The 19,228-nt window shown below is 36.8% G+C and overlaps 1 protein-coding gene across 1 annotated transcript in view; it reads left to right on the top strand.

The window, feature by feature from the left end:
- ARID2 (AT-rich interaction domain 2) overlaps nt 1-19,228 on the top strand; it is a 170,681-nt gene that overhangs the window by 71,774 nt on the left and 79,679 nt on the right. The window contains exon 4 of the mRNA XM_060166464.1: nt 16,173-16,306. Within this exon, the coding sequence (XP_060022447.1) occupies nt 16,173-16,306 (134 nt within the window). The remainder of the gene's footprint in view (nt 1-16,172; nt 16,307-19,228) is intronic.

Genomic DNA, 19,228 nt, shown 5'->3' with positions numbered 1-19,228 from the left:
TTTAAATAGTTTGGAAAGTTCTTTTTCCTACTTCAATGTAGATATGAGAATTTTAATGTAAGACACATGCAAAATATTTTCAGCAAAAAAAAAAATCACATGATGGAAGGAAAATTCTTTTTAAAAAACACCCCCCCCCCTTTTTTTAGAGCTCTCTCCATAGCATGAGTTTCTTTTTAAAAGTAATTACTTTCTTTTCATTGTTAAAATTTCACCTTTATTTTAAAGGGTAGATTAAATGTCTTCCTGTTTTGTTTTGTTTTCTAAATTATCTGTTAGGTAAGGTATTGCTCATCACCTGATGCTGTCACAGGAAAAGTCAGCAAATTTGAGACTTTTGAAAAGTAAAGTGTGTAACTCTGCTCAAGATGGGTAGCATTTTTAAGTACTCTTCACTAAGATATCCATTCAGCCTCTGTGGTACAAAATATTTTTCTGTCACTTCATATCTCATTATGAAGTACATTTGAAGATTTTGCCTTATTTCAAAGATGTTTTTTATATAATTGACCACACTGAAATCATCTTGCACCAGTTTTGTCACTTCTGACTTCAGCTTCTTTGCTGCATTACCCTGCCTGTTACATGAGCAGTAAATGATTTTCACGTCTGATCTTACCCTTATAACCTTCCCTCTCTGTCCCTGTTTCCCTTCTATCCTCTTTCTCTTTCATCTTCCATCATCCCCTCCCTGCAGCTTCTTCTCCTTCCCAGTTAAAGTATCTGCTTCTTCATTGTGGCCTTAAGTAGAATTAACATGTTTCTCTGAAAAATTTCTTTCTGTAAAAGACATTTGCTTATGAGAGTGTATCTTTGGTACTACTTTCCTTTAAAGACTCACCAAAAAGTATTGATAGTTTTTTGTGAATTTCATTTTTTAAAGAGAACTGAGTAAATACAATAAGCTCAGATATATTAGAAACATCTGTAGTTGAATTCAACTCTATAGAAAACCTCCCACACAGTATAATTTGCTCTAATCCTTGTTTCTTCAACTTCTTAGTAGTGATTTCTTGTCATTTTCTAACAGTGTTTCGTTGCCATATTTTTCATGTATTAATTCAGCTATTTTTATCATAAGAAAAAAAAGAAATGTTTTCCCAGTGATATGGAAGTTGGTCTTGGAAAGACTCTTGTAAATATTTATCACTACATGTACTTGAAATAATATTTATTTTTAAGTTTTAATAAGTTTTGATTAAGTTTCAGTGACTTGAAAAATATTGTTGAGAAAAACGTAGAGATTTGTCTTCAAATTCTGGATTCTTAGAACATCTTACAAATTGTCACCAACATAAAAAGTATAACATTGGCCTAGGGCAAGGTCAGGGCATATAAATTCACAGTTCAGATAGGTGGGTTTTGATAATTTAGAAATCTTTTGGCCCTCTTTCATATCTGTTGCTTTGCCATTGTTTTTACTTCACAGTATTGTTGATAATGAGCTCACGTGAGAAGTGTTAGCTCTGCCATTTTCTTGTTTGTTTGCTTGCACTAGTCAAACTGTGGTTCCTTTGAAGGGATCTTTTAATCTTCGTATTTTTGTGAGAGATGGTTTAGTTAAAATTAGATAATATCTCTTACCTAAGTTTTAAATTAAATGTCCACTTAACCTAGACATGCACAGACATAGTACATGGAATCTAATGAATGATGAGGTTTCCACTGGTCAGAAGTTAATGAATGAATGAGGATTCCGCTGTTAGCCCCCCCATGTTGTCTCACATGGGATGAGTAACATACGGACTGCCAGATAAATGGAGTGAAGGAGGGAGGAGGCAGTGTCAACCCATACATTATGTGTTCCTTCCTATTGGGGTGTCTTGTGTGTGTGCCCCACTTTGAAGGGTACTCTTCTACAGAAGCAAGAACTCTGGATCGAGTTAAGGTGCAATGTTCTGAGAAAGCCTATAACTGGTAAAGAAGTAGACTGGGAATTATTTGATGTGTATGGCATAACAAAGGGGCCATACGAGAGATCAAAAGGAGAAACATTCTAGAATTCTTCATTAACTAAATTTATTTTCAATGAAGCATGGATGCATCATTTTATTAACTAACCTTTGGTGTCCTTTGTTTAGATAATATTTTTCTCTTTGGTCTACAGGTGAGTTTAATGTTATAAAATTTTAAATCTTGGGCTTCCCTGGTGGCGCGCAGTGGTTGAGCGTCCGCCTGCCGATGCAGGGACACGGGTTCGTGCCCCGGTCCGGGAAGATCCCACATGCCGTGGAGCAGCTGGGCCCGTGAGCCATGGCCGCTGAGCCTGCGCGTCCGGAGCCTATACTCCACAACGGGAGAGGCCACAACAGTGAGAGGCCCGCGTACCACAAAAAAACAAAACAAAACAAACATTTTAAATCTTGAAGTATCATTGGATTTCTGCAATAAAATCTTCAGTCTTGAGTATGTGTGTGTATTTAATAAATATTAATAGATTGTTTTTTCTAGTATTTATATATGTAGTCCTTTTTTAACTAATTTTTATGAAGTTTTGTCAGTTTTGCTAGATTAGTTTTCAGGGAGATGCTAATCTTTTTCTGTAATTGGAAACATTTTACATAGCAGTGGAAATATATATTTTTTTAAGTTTGAAATAACACTGCTTTTTTTCCAATGTTCTAAATTTTTTTTTAGTTTTAAATTTTATACACACAAAAAAAGGCTTGATACATGCAAGTTTATCCACATCAAAACAAGACAAAATAAAACAAATAAAACTCTACTGATACCTTTGAAGCCCCCTGTGTGTGCATTTCTCTTCTGAGGGATAAATCCTAGCTTATTTTCTATTTGATAATTATCATCTGGCTTTTCTTTGTGGTTTTACCTCATACTTGTCTATTGCTTAAAAAATATTTAATTTTTTGCTTATGATCTGCCTATAAATGGAGTCATAATGTATTCTGAAATGATTTAACATTTTGTTGCTGGCCATTTGTATTGATCTATGTTAGTTAATTAATTTTCACTACTATATAGTATTTCATTGTATGAATATGCCACAGTGTTTTTTTTAATTTTTTTGGCGGTACACGGGCCTCTCACTGTTGTGGCCTCTCCTGTTGCGGAGCACAGGCTCCGGACGTGCAGGCTCAGCGGCCATGGCTCATGGTCCTAGCCGCTCCGCGGCATGTGGGATCTTCCCGGACCGGGGCACGAACCCGTGTCCCCTGCATCGGCAGGTGGACTCACAACCACTGCACCACCAGGGAAGCCCTGCCACAGTGTTTTTATTCATACTATCATTTGTGAATATTTGAGTTGTTTCCAGTTTTTTCTAGGGTGTATGCCTAAGAGTATAATTGCTACATCACAGGGTATTCTTTCTCTTCTTTTCTCTGCATAGTACATACATTAATGTTTTTGTTTCCCTCCAGTGATTTGGAAAGTAATGATCTTGATTTTTTGTTGTTAAACTCTTGTAAAAAGCTTAGAAACACTCCCAAGAACATATTTCCCTTAATATTAACTATGAGAATAAACCCATTTTGATCACTCTTCCTGTGTAAGTAACACACAGAATACAGTTTTAATTCTTCTTACTACTACTTCCTTTTTAGTTTTCATTTTTGTGGAAAAGTTCTTGAATTGCATATCAGGAGTATCATTTTCAAATTATTTTAATAGTTTTAAATTTTTAAAATTAGTTTTACATTTACATGTTATTTTGTAATTACCAATGTGCATTCTCTTTTGTAATATGATAGATACAATTGAGACTAATATCTGAGTTTAAATAGTTTCTGTGCACATCATTAGTCATCTGTATTGATATTTAAACATTCCTTAATTTTGATTCATCAAGTAGAGTACTTACTGAGTCTTTACATACCTGAAAATGAATTTCTTTTCTTAGTTGAGCAATGTGATTGGGTGGAGATTTCTTGTGAAATAACTTTCTTTTCTCAAAGCTCTGATACTTATTTATTATCTTTGACAATTAATTTTGAAGAGAAGTCAGAGCCTAGCCTAACTGTTCTGTGTAACTTTTCAGGAGTAGGGGTGGTTCTGGGTATTTCTACGAATTGTCTTTATCTTTGAAGTTTGCATATTTCATCAGGAAATGTCTGAGTGTTTTTCTCTTTTCATTAATTTTTGCCTGGTGATCCTTGTACCCTGACACTCCAGGAACCTTTTTAATATACCCATTAGGCATTTTAGCTAAAGTAATTCTTCTGTTATCTCAATGATACTGCTTCTGTTCCATTTATTCTGGTCTTTCCTTCAGGGCCACTTCTTTTTTTTGCCCCTTCTTTTGACCTCCTGTTTATCATACATGTCTCATTTTTGTCCACCCCACTGTTTTCATTCTTTTCCCCTCTGTGAGGAGCCGTTTCCCAAGCATGCCCTCTGCATTACTGAGGTGATCTTCTACATCGTCAAATCTACTTTTTCATGCCCCTCTTTGTGGGGATAATCCTGGGCAAAGAAATGTCATTACCTTTCTGGTTTGTATGTCACCATATTTGATTTTGTGCTGGGGTGTTTCATCTTGAAATTTCTTGTACACTATGTCCATAGAGGTCCCATTACCTGATGATACCAGTCTTTCCATGCTGGTGCTTCTGATAGGTGCCCACACCCCTGGGTTTTTGAGTTCATTTTGACAAATAAGCTATAAGGTGAAGTTTAAAGGACTTTGCTTCTTTCAACAACCACTGAGTTCAACCCAACTTTCTACACTTTTTTTTTTTCTTAAATAATTGTCACTCTCTGGATCCTATTATCAGACACACCCTCACATTTTATTGATCCTTAGTGGCTAAAGAAAATCCAAACTGAATTTGCCTTTTTATGTGTTTTGGCTTAAGATCTGTGTTTTCCACTAGACCATGTTACTCTCTCAAGAATTGTTTTGCAGGTTAGTCTTGTAAATCCTTGAAGTTGCTTTTAATGAACCAGAATTTCTGAAAGTTTTCTAACTTAGAAATTATGCAGTATCCCTCTATTTTTACTCTTCAAAGTTCATTGCAATTGGATTTAAGGGACGAGATGAATATGCGTTCCTTGAACTGCCATCTTTTCTTAAAACATTTCAAGAAGTTTTTATACATATTTTTAATTTCTAAGAATTCTACCAGAATATTTACAAATAAAGTTATGAGATACTTGGGAATTGCTTTAAAAGTGTTGTGAAGATAGTTAATTGTGCTATAGATGAAACAAGATTGACCATGAATTTTGATATCTGCTGATGGGTTACTGTTGTACTAGTTTCTCTACTTTTACATAAAATTATTTTTAATTTTCCAAGGGTTTAATTTCTTTCTTAGAAAAAAAATGTCTTTGAATTGATTGCAGTTAGGCAATATACCCTATACAATATTTAATCTTAAATTTATTTTGGTTTCCTGTGTGAATTGATATATAATCAGTTTTTTAATTTCTATGGAGATTTGAAAAGGAAATGATTGTATGTCTAATAAATCAGTCTTATTGGTGATTATATCTAAATCTTCTGTAAACTAATTTATGTTTTGTGTGCTTAATCTGTCAGATACTGCAAGAGGTTAAATTTTTCCACATTTATAACAAAACTGCCTATATTATTTGATGCTATTTTGAATGGACTCTTTTCCTCTCATTTTATTGGTCACATGTATTAAGCTTTTTAATTGAATAGTGCCATTTAAAATAATTCCAATATTATATGCTAAATGTTCATATTTGCTTTTGTCTTCTAAATCTGTCACCTATGGCCTAGAATCCACCACAAAATAAATTAGTGCCAAGTTGGAAAAAAAGAAGATATAACTCATGCCACCTGATTCTGTACCTAATGTTGAACTAAGGAACCTAGTTTTCTGTGTTGCCTGATGAGGGAGTGACTGCCATCTGGATTTCAGTATTTTACCAGTCTTGAGTTAAATCTGTCGGTTACTAGACAGATTACTGAAAGAGCTCTGTAAATACCTGTTTGATTAATATAGTAACTATTCATAGCAATGTAATTGGCTTTGAGAAGAAAGAGAAATGTGTAGTCTAGCATTTGTAATTTAATAAGTGGACACTGTGTATCTGTCAGTGTGTAAGCTCAGGCTTATGATAATTAAATCTGAAGACCTAGACTTTGAAACGTAACTTTGTATTTTAGCTCCTTTCTCTTGTCTATTAATACCTTTTAGTTTTTAGAAGTATAGCTCTTTGAAAAACAAAAAAAGGGCTTTGTGCTTATTTTTTGAGAGGTACAAGAGATCAGAACTGGGTGCCAGTACCTCAGCTGAACTAAGAAAGGTTGAGTCTCAGTTGGAAATATTTAATCATGAATGAGAACAAGCACTGACCCTCAAGCCAGGGAATAAAAATTTCAAAAATTGTAACAATTTGCCTAAACTATAAATTTCTGGGGATTGGAATTATGTAAAGAATCTGTTTGGAGGAATAGGGTTAGAATGTGTCATGGGACCAGAAGTCGTATATTTAAAAAAAATCTTACGAAAATTTGAATTATGAAGGACTTTATGTATTTAATATATACTATTTACTATGAGTATCTGGTACTTGTGGTGTTGTCAGTCACTCCATTTTGCTTATGCTCCATTTTGGGTATTCCGGGAGGGAAAAGATAATATTTATGGTCTTTCTTTACTAGTAGTGTTGTCTTCTCCCCCAGCTGTAATAAAAAACACAAATTTTAAATCTACTGTGCTCAGTTATATGTACCAAATTTATAAAGGGCATCTTAAACATATTATTAGTATAAGGCTTTGATTTTAAAATTCTATATCATTGTTATTTTGATTATATTTAAATAAAAATTATTTAATAAGAATTAATTATCTTTAGCTTGTTTTTAACGGTTCCACAGTGAGTTCAATTCTGAAAGACCATACTCTCTAAAATATCTCTATTAGTACTGTTGCCTGAGTTATTTCATGTGATGTAGATAATCCCTCATTTGCAGAGAATGTCACAATTTTTGAGCAGCCATTTATGTCCAAATTTATATATACTCTTCTTTTTATGATATCTGCGTTAGAAATTCAGAAAGAATAGGCTTGATTTATTACCCATTTAAGTCCATCATGAGTCTATAATGGAGAGAGACTGTCTCTTTTTAATCATGTTTTGTTTTGTTTTATGTTTTTAGACTGTAAATTCTATCTGCTGGGTCAGGGTGAAATGTATGCAGCTGCATACTGTCCTTAATGCACAAGGGTTATATCTGGGCATATGTCTCTGCTTTTGTATCTCCAAGAGTAAAGTGTTGGATTCGTTACCTATCAAGCTGCCAGCTAGGAAAGAGTTCCTTGCTCAAATTGAGCTTATATGGAGAACTTAGAAGGAATGGAAAGCGACAGTTTAATTCCTTTCTGGTCTCAAAGGTGTGAATTATTGTGCCTTGTAAAGCTGGTTGGGGAAAATGAGGAATGGTGATTGCTTACCATGTCATTAGTTTTTCTATTTGTAAATGTATAACTTTCGTTCATCCCACCTTGAAAGTTAAGGTTTGGTACTAAAAAGAAAATAATACTTCTGAGATCACCACATACATTCATTGATCCACTCCTCCCTCATCTCAGCTGTCTGTAACTATAAAAGCAAAGGGGTGGGTAGGGGCAGGACTTTTTTTTTTTAATATCTTTATTGGAGTGTAATTGCTTTACAATGGTGTGTTAGTTTCTGCTCTATAACAAACTGAATCAGCTATATGTGTACATATATCCCCATATCTCCTCCCTCTTGCATCTCCCTCCCACCCTCCCTAGGTAGACACAAAGCACCTAGCTCATCTCCATGTGCTATGCACCTGCTTCGCACTAGCTGCCTATTTTATATTTAGTAGTGTATATATATCCATGCCACTCTCTCACTTCGTCCCAGCTTACCCTTCCCCCCCCGTGTCCTCAAGTCCATTCTCTACATCGATGTCTTTAATCCTGTCCGACCCCTAGGTTCTTCAGAACCTGTTGTTTTGTTTTTTAGATTCCATATATATGTGTTAATATATGGTATTTATTTTTCTCTTTCTGACTTACTTCACTCTGTATGACAGACTCTAGGTCCATCCACCTCACTACAAATAACTCAGTTTCGTTTCTTTTTATGGCTGAGTAATATTCCATTGTACATATGTGCCACATCTTCTTTATCCATTCACCTGTTGATGGACACTTAGGTTGCTTCCATGTCCTGACTATTCTAAATAGTGCTGCAGTGAACACTGTGGTACATGACTCTTTTTGAATTATGGTTTTCTCAGGGTATATGCCCAGTAGTGGGATTGCTGGGTCATATGGTAGTTCTACTTTTAGTTTATTAAGGAACCTCCATACTGTTCTCCATAGTGGCTGTATCAATTTAGATTCCCACCAGCAGTGCAAAAGGGTTCCCTTTTCTCCACACCCTCTCCAGTATTTACTGTCTGTAGATTTTTTGATGGTTGCCATTCTGACTGCTGTGAGGTGATACCTCATTGTGGTTTTGATTTGCATTTCTCTAATGATTAGTGATGTTGAGCATCCTTTCATGTGTTTGTTGGCAATCCGTATATCTTCTTTGGAGAAATGTCTATTTAGGTCTTCTGCCCATTTTTGGATTGGGTTGTTTGATTTTTTGACATTGAGCTTCTTACAAATTTTGGAGATTAATCCTTTGTCAGTTGCTTCATTTGCAAATATTTTCCCCAATTCTGAAGGTTGTCTTTTTGTCTTCTTTGTGGTTTCCTTTGCTGTGCAAAAGCTTTTAAGTTTCATTAGGTCCCATTTGTTTACTTTTGTTTTTATTCTCATTACTCTAGGAGGTGGGTCAAAAAGGATCTTGCTGTGATTTATGTCAGAGTGTTCTGCCTATATTTTTCTCTAAGAGTTTTATAGTGTCTGGCCTTACATTTAGGTCTTTAATCCATTTTGAGTTTATTTTTGTGTATGGTGTTAGGGAGTGTTCTAATTTCATTCTTTTCCATGTAGCTGTCCAGCACCACTTATTGAAGAGGCTGTCTTTTTTCCATTGTATATTCGTGGCTCCTTTATCAAAGATAAGGTGACCATATGTGCGTGGGTTTATCTCGGGCTTTCTATCCTGTTCCATTGATCTATATTTCTCTTTTTGTGCCAGTATCATACTGTCTTGATTACTGTAGCTTTGTAGTATAGTCTGAATTCCAGGAGCCTGATTCCTCCAGCTCTGTTTTTCTTTCTCAAGATTGCTTTGGCTATTTGGGGTCTGTTGTGTTTCCATACAGATTGTGAAATTTTTTATCCTAGATCTGTGAAAAATGCCATTGGTAGTTTGATAGGGATCGCATTGAATCTGCAGATTGCTTTGGGTAGTATACTCATTTTCAAAATATTGATTCTTCTGATCCAGGAACAGGGTGTATCTCTCCATCTGTTTGTATCATCTTTAATTTCTGTCATCAGTGTCTTATAGTTTTCTGCATACAGGTCTTTTGTCTCCTTAGGTAGATTTATTCCTAGGTATTTTATTCTTTTTGTTGCAATGGTAAATGGGAGTGTTTCCTTAATTTCTCTTTCAGAATTTTCATCATTTGTGTATAGGAATGCAAGAGATTCTGTGCATTAATTTTTTATTCTGCTACTCTTCAAATTCATTGATTAGCTTTAGTAGTTTTCTGGTAGCATCTTTAGGATTCTCTATGTATAATATCATGTCATCTACAAACAGTGACAGTTTTACTTCTTCTTTTCCAATTAGGATTCCTTTTATTTCTTTTTCTTCTCTGATTGCTGTGGTTAAAACTTCCAAAACAATATTGATTAATAGTGGTGACAGTGGGCAACCTTGTCTTGTCCCTGATCTTAGTGGTAACGGTTTCAGTTTTTCACCATTGAGAATGATGTTGGCTGTGGGTTTGTCATATATGGCCTTTATTATGTTGAGGTAAGTTCCCTCTGTGCCTACTTTCTGGAGGGTTTTTATCATAAATGGGTATTGAATTTTGTCAAAAGCTTTTTCTGCATCTATTGAGATGATCATATGGTTTTTCTCCTTCAATTTGTTATTGTGGGTTATCACGTTGATTGAGTTGCGTATTTTGAAGAATCCTTGCATTCCTGGGGTAAATCCCAGTTGATGATGGTGTATGATCCTTCTAATGTGCTGTTGGATTTTGTTTGCTAGTATTTTGTTGAGGATTTTTGTGTCTATATTCATCAGTGATATTGGCCTGTAGTTTTCTTTTTTGTGACGTCTTTGTCTGGTTTTGGTATCAGGGTGATGGTGGCCTCACAGAATGAGTTTGGGAGTGTTCCTCCCTCTGCTATATTTTGGAAGAGTTTGAGAAGGGTAGCTCTTAGCTCTTCTCTAAATGTTTGATAGAATTCACCTGTGAAGCCATCTGGTCCTGGGCTTTTGTTTGTCGGAAGAATTTTCATCACAGTTTCAATTTCAGTGCTTGTGATTGGTCCGTTTATATTTTCTGTTTCTTCCTGGTTCAGTCTCGGAAGGTTGTGCTTTTCTAAGAATTTGCCCATTTCTTCCCGGTTGTCCATTTTATTGGCATAGGGTTGCTTGTAGTAATCTCTCATGATTCTTTCTGTTTCTGCAGTGTCAGTTGTTACTTCTCACTTTTCATTTTTAATTCTATTGATTTGAATCTTCTCCCTTTTTTTCTTGATGAGTCTGTCCCATGGTTTATCAATTTTGTTTATCTTCTCAAAGAACCAGCTTTTAGTTTTATTGATCTTTGCTATTGTTTCCTTCATTTCTTTTTCTGATCTCATCTTTATGATTCTTTCCTTCTGCTAACTTTGGGGGTTTTTTGTTCTTCTTTCTGTATTTGCTTTAGGTTTAAGGTTGTTTATTTATTTTTTTGTTTGTTTGAGATGTTTCTTTTTTCTTGAGGTAGGATACTATTGTTATAAATTTCCCTCTTAGACCATCTTTTGCTGCATCCCATAGGTTTTGGGTTGTCATGTTTTCATTGTCATTTGTTTCTAGGTATTTTTTGATTTTCTCTTTGAATTCTTCAGTGATCTCTTGGTTATTTAGTGGTGTATTGTTTAGTCACCATGTGTTTGTCTTTTTCACAGGTATTTTCCTGTAATTGCTACCTAGTCTCATAGCATTGTGGTCGGAACAGATACTTGATACAATATCAATTTTCTTAATTTACCAAGGCTTGATTTGTAATCCAAGATATGATCTATCCTGGAAAATGTTCCATGAGCACTTGAGAAGAAAGTATATTCTGTTGTTTTTGGATGGAGTGTCCTATGAATATCGGTTAAGTCCATCTTGTTTAATGTTTCATTTAAAGCTTGTGTTTCCTTATTTATTTTCACTTTGGGTGATCTGTCCATTGGTGAAAGTGGGGTGTTAAAGTCCCCTAGTATGATTGTGTTACTGTCAGTTTCCCCCTTTATGGCTGTTAGCATTTGCCTTAGGTATTGAGGTGCTCCTATGTTGGGTGCATAAATATTTATAATTGTTATGTCTTCTTGCATTAATCCCTTGATCATTATGTAGTGTCCTTCTTGGTCTCTTGTAATAGTCTTTGTTTTAAAGCCTATTTTGTCTGATATGAGAATTGCTACTCCAGCTTTCTTTTGATTTCCATTTGCATGGAATATCTTTTTCCATCGCCTCACTTTCAGTCTGTATGTGTCCCTAGGTCTGAAGTGGGTCTCTTGTAGAGAGCATATATACGGATCTTGTTTTTGTATCCATTCAGCCAGTCTATGTCTTTTGCTGGGAGCATTTAATCCATTTACATTTAAGGTAGTTATCGATATGTATGTTCCTATTACCATTTTCTTAATTGTTTTGGGTTTGTTTTTGTAGGTCTTTTCCTTCTCTTATGTTTCCTGCCTAGAGAAGTTCCTTTAGCATTTGTTGTAAAGCTGGTTTGGTGGTGCTAAATTCTTTTAGCTTTTCCTTTCTGTAAAGGTTTTAATTTCTATGTCGAATCTGAATGAGATCCTTGCTGGGTAGAGTAATCTTGGTTGTAGATTTTTCCGTTTCATCACTTTAAATATGTCCTGCCAGTCCCTTCTGGCTTGAAGAGTTTCTGCTGAAAGATCAGCTCTTAACCTCATGGGGATTCCCTTGAGTGTTATTTGTTGTTTTTCCCTTACTTCTTTTAATATTTGTTCTTTGTATTTAATTTTTGATAGTTTGTTTAATATGTGTCTTGTCACGTTTCTCCTTGGATTTATCCTGTATGGGACTCTCTGCCCTTCCTGGGCTTGAGTGACTATTTCCTTTCCCATGTTAGGGAAGTTTTCAACTATAATCTCTTCAAATATTTTCTCAGTCCCATTTTCTTTTCTTCTTCTGGGACCCCTATAATTCGAATGTTCGTGCATTTAATGTTGTCCCAGAGGCCTCTAATACTGTCCTCAATTCTTCTCATCTTTTTTCTTTATTCTGCTCTGTGGTAGTTATTTCCACTATTTTATCTTCCAGGTCACTTATCCGTTCTTCTGCCTCAGTTATTCTGCTATTGATTCCCTCTAGTGAATTTTTAATTTCATTTATTGTGTTGTTCATCATTGTTTAGTTCACTCTTTATTTCTTCTAGGTCCTTGTTAAACGTTTCTTGTATTTTCTCCATTCTGTTTCCAAGATTTTGGATCATCTTTACTGTCAATATTCTGAAATCTTTTTCAGGTATACTGCCTATTTCCTCTTCATTTGTTTGGTCTGGTGGGTTTTACCTTGCTCCTTCATCTGCTGTGTATTTCTCTGTCTTCTCATTTTGCTTAACTTACTGTGTTTGGGGTCTCATTTTTGCAGGCTGCAGGTTCATAGTTCCCGTTGTTTTTGGTGTCTGCCCCCAGTGGCTAAGGTAGGTTCAGTGGGTTGTGTAGGCTCCCTGGTGGAGGGGACTGTTGCCTGTGTTCTGGTGGAAGAGGCTGCATCTTATCTTTCTGGTGGGCACGACCCCGTCTGGTGGTGTGTTTTGCAGTGTCTGTGAACTTATTTTGATTTTAGGCAGCCTCTCTGCTAATGGGTGGGGTTGTGCTCCTGTCTCGCTAGTTGTTTGGCATGAGGTGTCCAGCACTGGAGCTTGCTGGCAGTTGAGTGGAGCTGGGTCTTAGTGTTGAGATGATCTCTGGGAGATCTTTCACCGTTTGATATTACATGGGGCTGGGAGGTCTCTGGTAGTCCAGTGTCCTGAACTCGGCCCTCCCACCTGCAGGCTCAGGCCTGACACCTGGCTGGAGCACCAAGACCATGTCAGCCACACAGATTGGAAGAAAGGGAGAAAAAAAGAAAGAAATAAAAAAATAAAAGTTATTAAAATAAAATTTAAAAAATATTATTAAAAATAAAAATAAAGAGAGAGAAAGAAGAGAGCAATGAAATCAATCAACAAATCTACCAGTGATAATAAGGTCTAAATACTAAATTAAGATAAAGATAAAACCAGAAACAAATTAGATGCAGAAAGCAAACCCCAAGTCTACATTTGCTCCCCAAGTCCACTGTCTTGGGATGATTCATTGTTATTCAGGTATTCCACAGATGCAGGGTACATCACGTTGATTGTGGAGCTTTAATCCACTGCTCCTGAGGCTGCTGGGAGAGATTTCCCTTTCTCTTCTTTGTTCACACAGCTCCTGAGGCTCAGCTTTGGATTTGGCCCCGCCTTTGCGTGTAGGCCACCTGAGGGCGTCTGTTCTTTGCTCAGACAGGATGGGGTTAAAGGAGCAGCTGATTCGGGGGCTCTGGCTCACTCAGGCCGGGGGGGAGGGAAGGGTACGGAATGCGGGGCGAGCCTGAGTCAGCAGAGGCTGGTGTGACATTGCACCAGCCTGAGGCTCACCGTGTGTTCTCCCGGGGAAGTTGTCCTTGGATCCCGGGACCCTGGCAGTGGCAGGCTGCACAGCTCCCCGGAAGGAGGGTGTGGATAGTGCCCTGTGCTCGCACACAGGCTTCTTGGTGGTGGCAGCAGGAGCCTTAGTGTCTCATGCCCGTCTCTGGTGTCTGCGCTGATAGCCACAGCTCGTGCCCGTCTCTGGAGCTCCTTTAGGCGGTGCTGTGAATCCCCTCTTCTTGTGCACCCCGAAACAATGATCTCTTGCTTCTTAGGCAGTTCCAGACTTTTTCCTGGACTCCCTCCCTGCTAGCTGTGGCACACTAGCCCCCTTCAGGCTGTGTTCACGCAGCCTACCCCAGTCCTCCCTCTGGGGTCTGACCTCTGAAGCTGGAGCCTCAGCTGCCAGCCTCCCCCTGCCACGGTGGATGAGCAGACAAGCCTCTCGGGCTGGTGAGTGCTGGCCAGCATCGATCATCTGTGCAGGAAACTCTCCGCTTTGCCCTCTGCATCCCGTTGCTGCACTCTCCTCTGTGGCTTGAAATCTTCCCTCCTGCCCACCCCCTGTCTCCGCCAGTGAAGGGGCTTCCTAGTGTGTGGAAACTTTTCCTCTTTCGCAGCTCCCTCCCCGAGGTGCAGGTCCGTCCCTATTCTTTTGTCTCTGATTTTTTCTTTTCTCTTTTGCACTACTCAGGTACGTGGGGATTTTCTTTCCTTTTGGGAAGTCTGAGGTCTTCTGCCTGCATTCAGTAGGTGTTCTGTAGGAGCTGTTCCACATGTAGATGTATTTTTGATGTATTTGTGGGGAGGAAGGTGATCCCCACGTCTTATGCCTCCACCATCTTTAGGCCCTCCCTCTGCAGGACTTTTAAAACAGTGACTGATGGACTTAGTACCTGCCTGGATCAGGAATGATAGAAGGATTGGTCTATAAAATGATCACATTTAGAACTTTACTCTGGTATTAATCAGCTTAAGTTCTTATGAAGTGTAGTAACAAGTTCATTAGTTACAGTGTTGTGTTTGACATGGATTTGATCAATTGTTTCCCTATTTAAAAATCTTTCTTGTGGGAATCTTATTGTAAATTTGGGAATTTAATTCTAGTTAATTTTAAGAAGATTGACCATACCCTGTAACGGTGATCCAGTGGGGAATACAGGAACTATCTTATAAATTGATCAAAATGTATTGGGCACATCAGTTTTGGGTGAGAATTTGGCTGTATCGCTGTTTAAAGTTGATAATACCATTTCCAGTGTCTATTGAGAGAAAAGTATTTAAACAGGTGCTGAGATTAATCTTATTGCTGCATGACTTGTAATAGCAAAAAGCAAAACTGAACATAGCTAGTTACAGCACTAGAGATCTTGTTAAATTATGATGTATCAGTAGGACCGTATATTATACAGCCATTAAAAAAGACTCATGTAGGGAGTTCCCTGGTGGTCCAGTGGTTAAGACTCCGCACTCCCAATGCAGGGGGCCCGGGTTCGATCCCTGGCGGGGAACCAGATCCTGCATGCTGCAACTAAGACCCAGTACAGCCAAATAAATAAAGTTTAAAAGGAAAAAAAAAAGACTGAGGTGGTACTGTGTGTATTGACATGCTCAGATCTCTAAAATATGTTGTTAGAGAAAAACATGCATAGAAAATATACAGAAAACACTTGAACCTGTAGTTATCTGTGATGAGTGAGATGTGGAGGCCAGGGCATCTTCTCATTTTCACTTTTTTTTTTTTTAAATAAATTTATTTATTTATTTTTGTCTGTGTTGGGTCTTCGTTACTGCACACGGGCTTTCTCTAGTTGTGGCGAGCGGGGCCTACTCTTCGTTGCAGTGCGCGGGCTTCTCATTGCGGTGGCTTCTCTTGTTGCGGAGCTCAGGCTCTAGGTGCGTGGGCTTCAGTAATTGCGGCACGCAGGCTCGCTAGTTGTGGCTCACGGGTTCTAGAGCGCAGGCTGAATAGTTGTGGTGCACGGGCTTAGTTGCTCCGCAGCATGTGGGATCTTCCAGGACCAGGGCTTAAACCTGTGTCCCCTGCATTGGCAGGCAGATTCTCAACCACTGTGCCACCAGGGAAGCCCCTTCACGTGGTTTTTACAGTGACCATGTATAGTTTTTTTAATCAGTAAATAAAATGTACTGTTGTTCATCTACATGTAGTTGTCCTTTGATATTCTTTACTTTTACATTTTTATTTGAGCAGTGGTGTGGTCTTTTCTGAAAATTTAAAAACACTTTTATAACCATTATAGTGAGTTTGTCTTCAGTATTACTGCTGAAGTGACTGTCCCACTAATATGAGGTTTGTGGTATCTTGTTATTATTATTATTTTAAATTTAGGGCCTCTAGAAAAGGAAACCAGATATATGTGGTGGGAGTTAAAAAACAAGATGTAAATCTATTTTAAATCTCTGCTGTACTGTTTTTCTATTTCAGTTACCTAGAAAAGTACGAGAAAGTTCATCATTTTGGGGAGGATGATGATGAGGTACCACCAGGCAATCCCAAACCACAGCTTCCTATTGGTGCAATTCCATCTTCCTACAATTACCAGCAACACAGTGTGTCAGGTAAATATCACTGGAAATGAACAAGGCATAGTTCCACAGTTTTGAATTAGGAAAATAGACATCGACCAATGAATTGAATTGAACTAATTGGTATGAGGTCCCTTTCTGTCATAGCCTACATATAAGATTTTTAGTTGCAGGAATTTAACATCACAAATATATCTGTATTTTCAAGTGAAGTTTTAAAATTATTTCTTTGTCTAAAGATTAGTTTGACCTGAATAGTTACTAAAATGAGGAGAGGAAGGTCCTGTTAGGATTAGGGAAGCCAGAGGAGTACTCATAGCATCTAGATTTTCTACAATTCCTGGAATTCCCAGCACCAGAATTTCTCAGAAATGTTTCTTACTATTCAACTATTTTCCTGCCATGGTACCAGGGATTTAAGATTCTTTTCATTCATGTCATTCTTGTAATGGTTATAGAGGAATCTGCAGCTAAAAAGAACAGGACTGAAGTTGGAAATAATCAGGTTGAGAGTCTAATAAAGAGGTTCTTGAGACAGAATAGATGGGAGTTCCGTTGTTTGTGGCTCGGGGGGTTGAGACAGTGATACTTAGGAAGAGAGCTCTGAAGAGGTAAGCATCTCTTTTCTTTAATCACTAACATTTGGCCTGAAAAAGAGGAGATACGTCTTTTTCAAGGATATGTTCTTTATAAAATATACAGTTATCTAGATCTTTATTATTCTTCATTGGTACTAATACCAATCTCTTAGGTAATCCTTAGTTTTAAGCTCCCTTGTTTGTGCCAGTATCACTGATTTAAATTTTCCATTATCTATTTTCAGTTTCTTTCATGTTGAATTTGACTCTGTTTCTTCCCCAATCAGCTGAGGAAACAATCTCCTAGAATCTGTGATCTCCGTTAGAAGAGGTTTTCATCTGATGCTTTTGTATAGTTGGGGCTTGGGAGGGGTGGTGGCAGTGGTGAATGCAAACCAAATCTAGCTTTATCTTTAATGAGAAGTTATTACCTCAAGAACTACTGTTAAAAGGGAACATTTTAAGTCACCATGTAGAAGATCTTACTAATAGCTTAAGCTGATTAAATAAAATGGGGTGACTTGTTAGGTGATATGCTTCCTGTTTTTAAAAAGAGCTAATGACCATTATCTAATTCAAGGATGTTATATAGGGTATTCCTACATTGAATGAGACCTTGTACTAAAGACCTTTAAGACCATCTTGTAACTGTGTTGTTCCTATATTTCATCAACAGCAGAACTGTCCATTCTTGTAGCTTAAATAGAGTTTGGTGTCTATTCCAGCTTCTCCATTTCTACATTAGATCTTGTTTAAAATGAAATTTTTTTCTGGATCAGTTTTTTTTGTCCCTCTCCCCTAATTAAACATGATTTACTTCAAAAAAAGAGATATTTCTGGTATTTCAGAAGCCTAATGAAAGTCATTGATAGAGCTACACAATTTTTAAGGGAATGACAATTTCTTGGTCTGGTGTTACAATAACTCCTTTGTGATATGCTATCATATGTCTTTTTTTTTTTTTAAGAAGAATCTGAGTAGTTATGTAACATATGTAACATGTTCGACAAAATCAGGATTGGGGACTCATGAAAGGAAAAAAAAACTAGAACTTGCTGGGGAACATCAGACTACAATATATCTAATTCAAACTGAAAAGAGGTAGTGTTGCAGGGCAGCATTTATGAATTTGAAGGTGCTTTTTATTTTTCTAGAAGGAGCCATAGCAACATTATGACAGTGTTCTAAAAATTAACATGACCATCAATATATAAAACAAATCCTTCACTGATGATTCTTTTCAAATGCCATTAAGGAAATATAGTAAGCTTCATAGCTGTCAATATATATGTGTGTGTCTGTTTGTGTGTGTGTAAATAAACACCAAAGTAGAATTACATGGTGGTAGATTAAGAGCCTTAGGAAATTTTAATAAGAATGTTTAAAATATTTGTGTGTACATCTTTGATTATACAGCCTTACTCTTCTTATAGGTTTAGATTAATGTATTTGGATAAATGTATTTTATCTAGAGATGCTTATATTGTTGATATTAAGAAAAGGTATTCTAAAACAGTATTTTGAAACATAATATAATAAATTGGCATTTAGTATGAAGTGCAATTCTACTCATAATTGTCATGATAGAATATTGTACATTGATAGAATATGGGACCAAATTTTCCTTTAAGGATACTGACGCCTTTTGCCCAGTGACTTGAAGTGGCCAAAAAAGTATTCATAGATTTTGCTTTGAATTAGTAAGTATTGGCATCAAAATATGGTCGTTTTATTTGCATAGTTTTTCATACTTTTCCATGCCATAAATACCTAATCTTTTTGTTTCCGTCTTTATTCTTTCTTCCTTGGTATTGATTTGGATACAGTCAGTTCCGCAGAATTGTAGTGTAGATTACTAAGGACTTTTTGTTCATCTTCTCTTACACTTTAAAATTAAAAAATTAATTAGTTTCTAAATTAAAGATTTTTTATTTATTTGCAATATCTCTAGTAGAAGAATTATGAAAGGCAAAATTGGTACATGACAACTCATTGAAATTAATAGAATTGCAGAATTTTAGAGCTAGCAAGGATTTTAGTGATCATTTAATCCAATTCAATCATTTCGGTCAAAGGAGGCCAAGCACCCTATCCATTTGCATTTTTGTTATGTAAATTTGGGAGAGCTTATACAGGAAGATGTATTATTTTAGTTTTATCAGTTGTATTTGAGCAAAAATTTTCCTTTACATGTCCCATATTCTTATAGACATTTGAACTACAGCAATCACTGCCAGTATCAATGGAAAGAATGTACTGTCTAGTATCTTTAATGTAAACAGCACTCCAGGAACAATTCTCCCTTTCCTCTAAACTGAAAACAAAGAGATTACCTCGGATTAAATTAGTTTGTCAGCAGTGATGCGTTTGTATAAAC

This window comes from Lagenorhynchus albirostris, chromosome 11 (genome assembly GCF_949774975.1).
Source record: "Lagenorhynchus albirostris chromosome 11, mLagAlb1.1, whole genome shotgun sequence".
In the NCBI taxonomy this organism is placed as follows: Eukaryota; Metazoa; Chordata; class Mammalia; order Artiodactyla; family Delphinidae; genus Lagenorhynchus; species Lagenorhynchus albirostris.
This window is presented reverse-complemented; position numbering and strand designations above follow the sequence as displayed.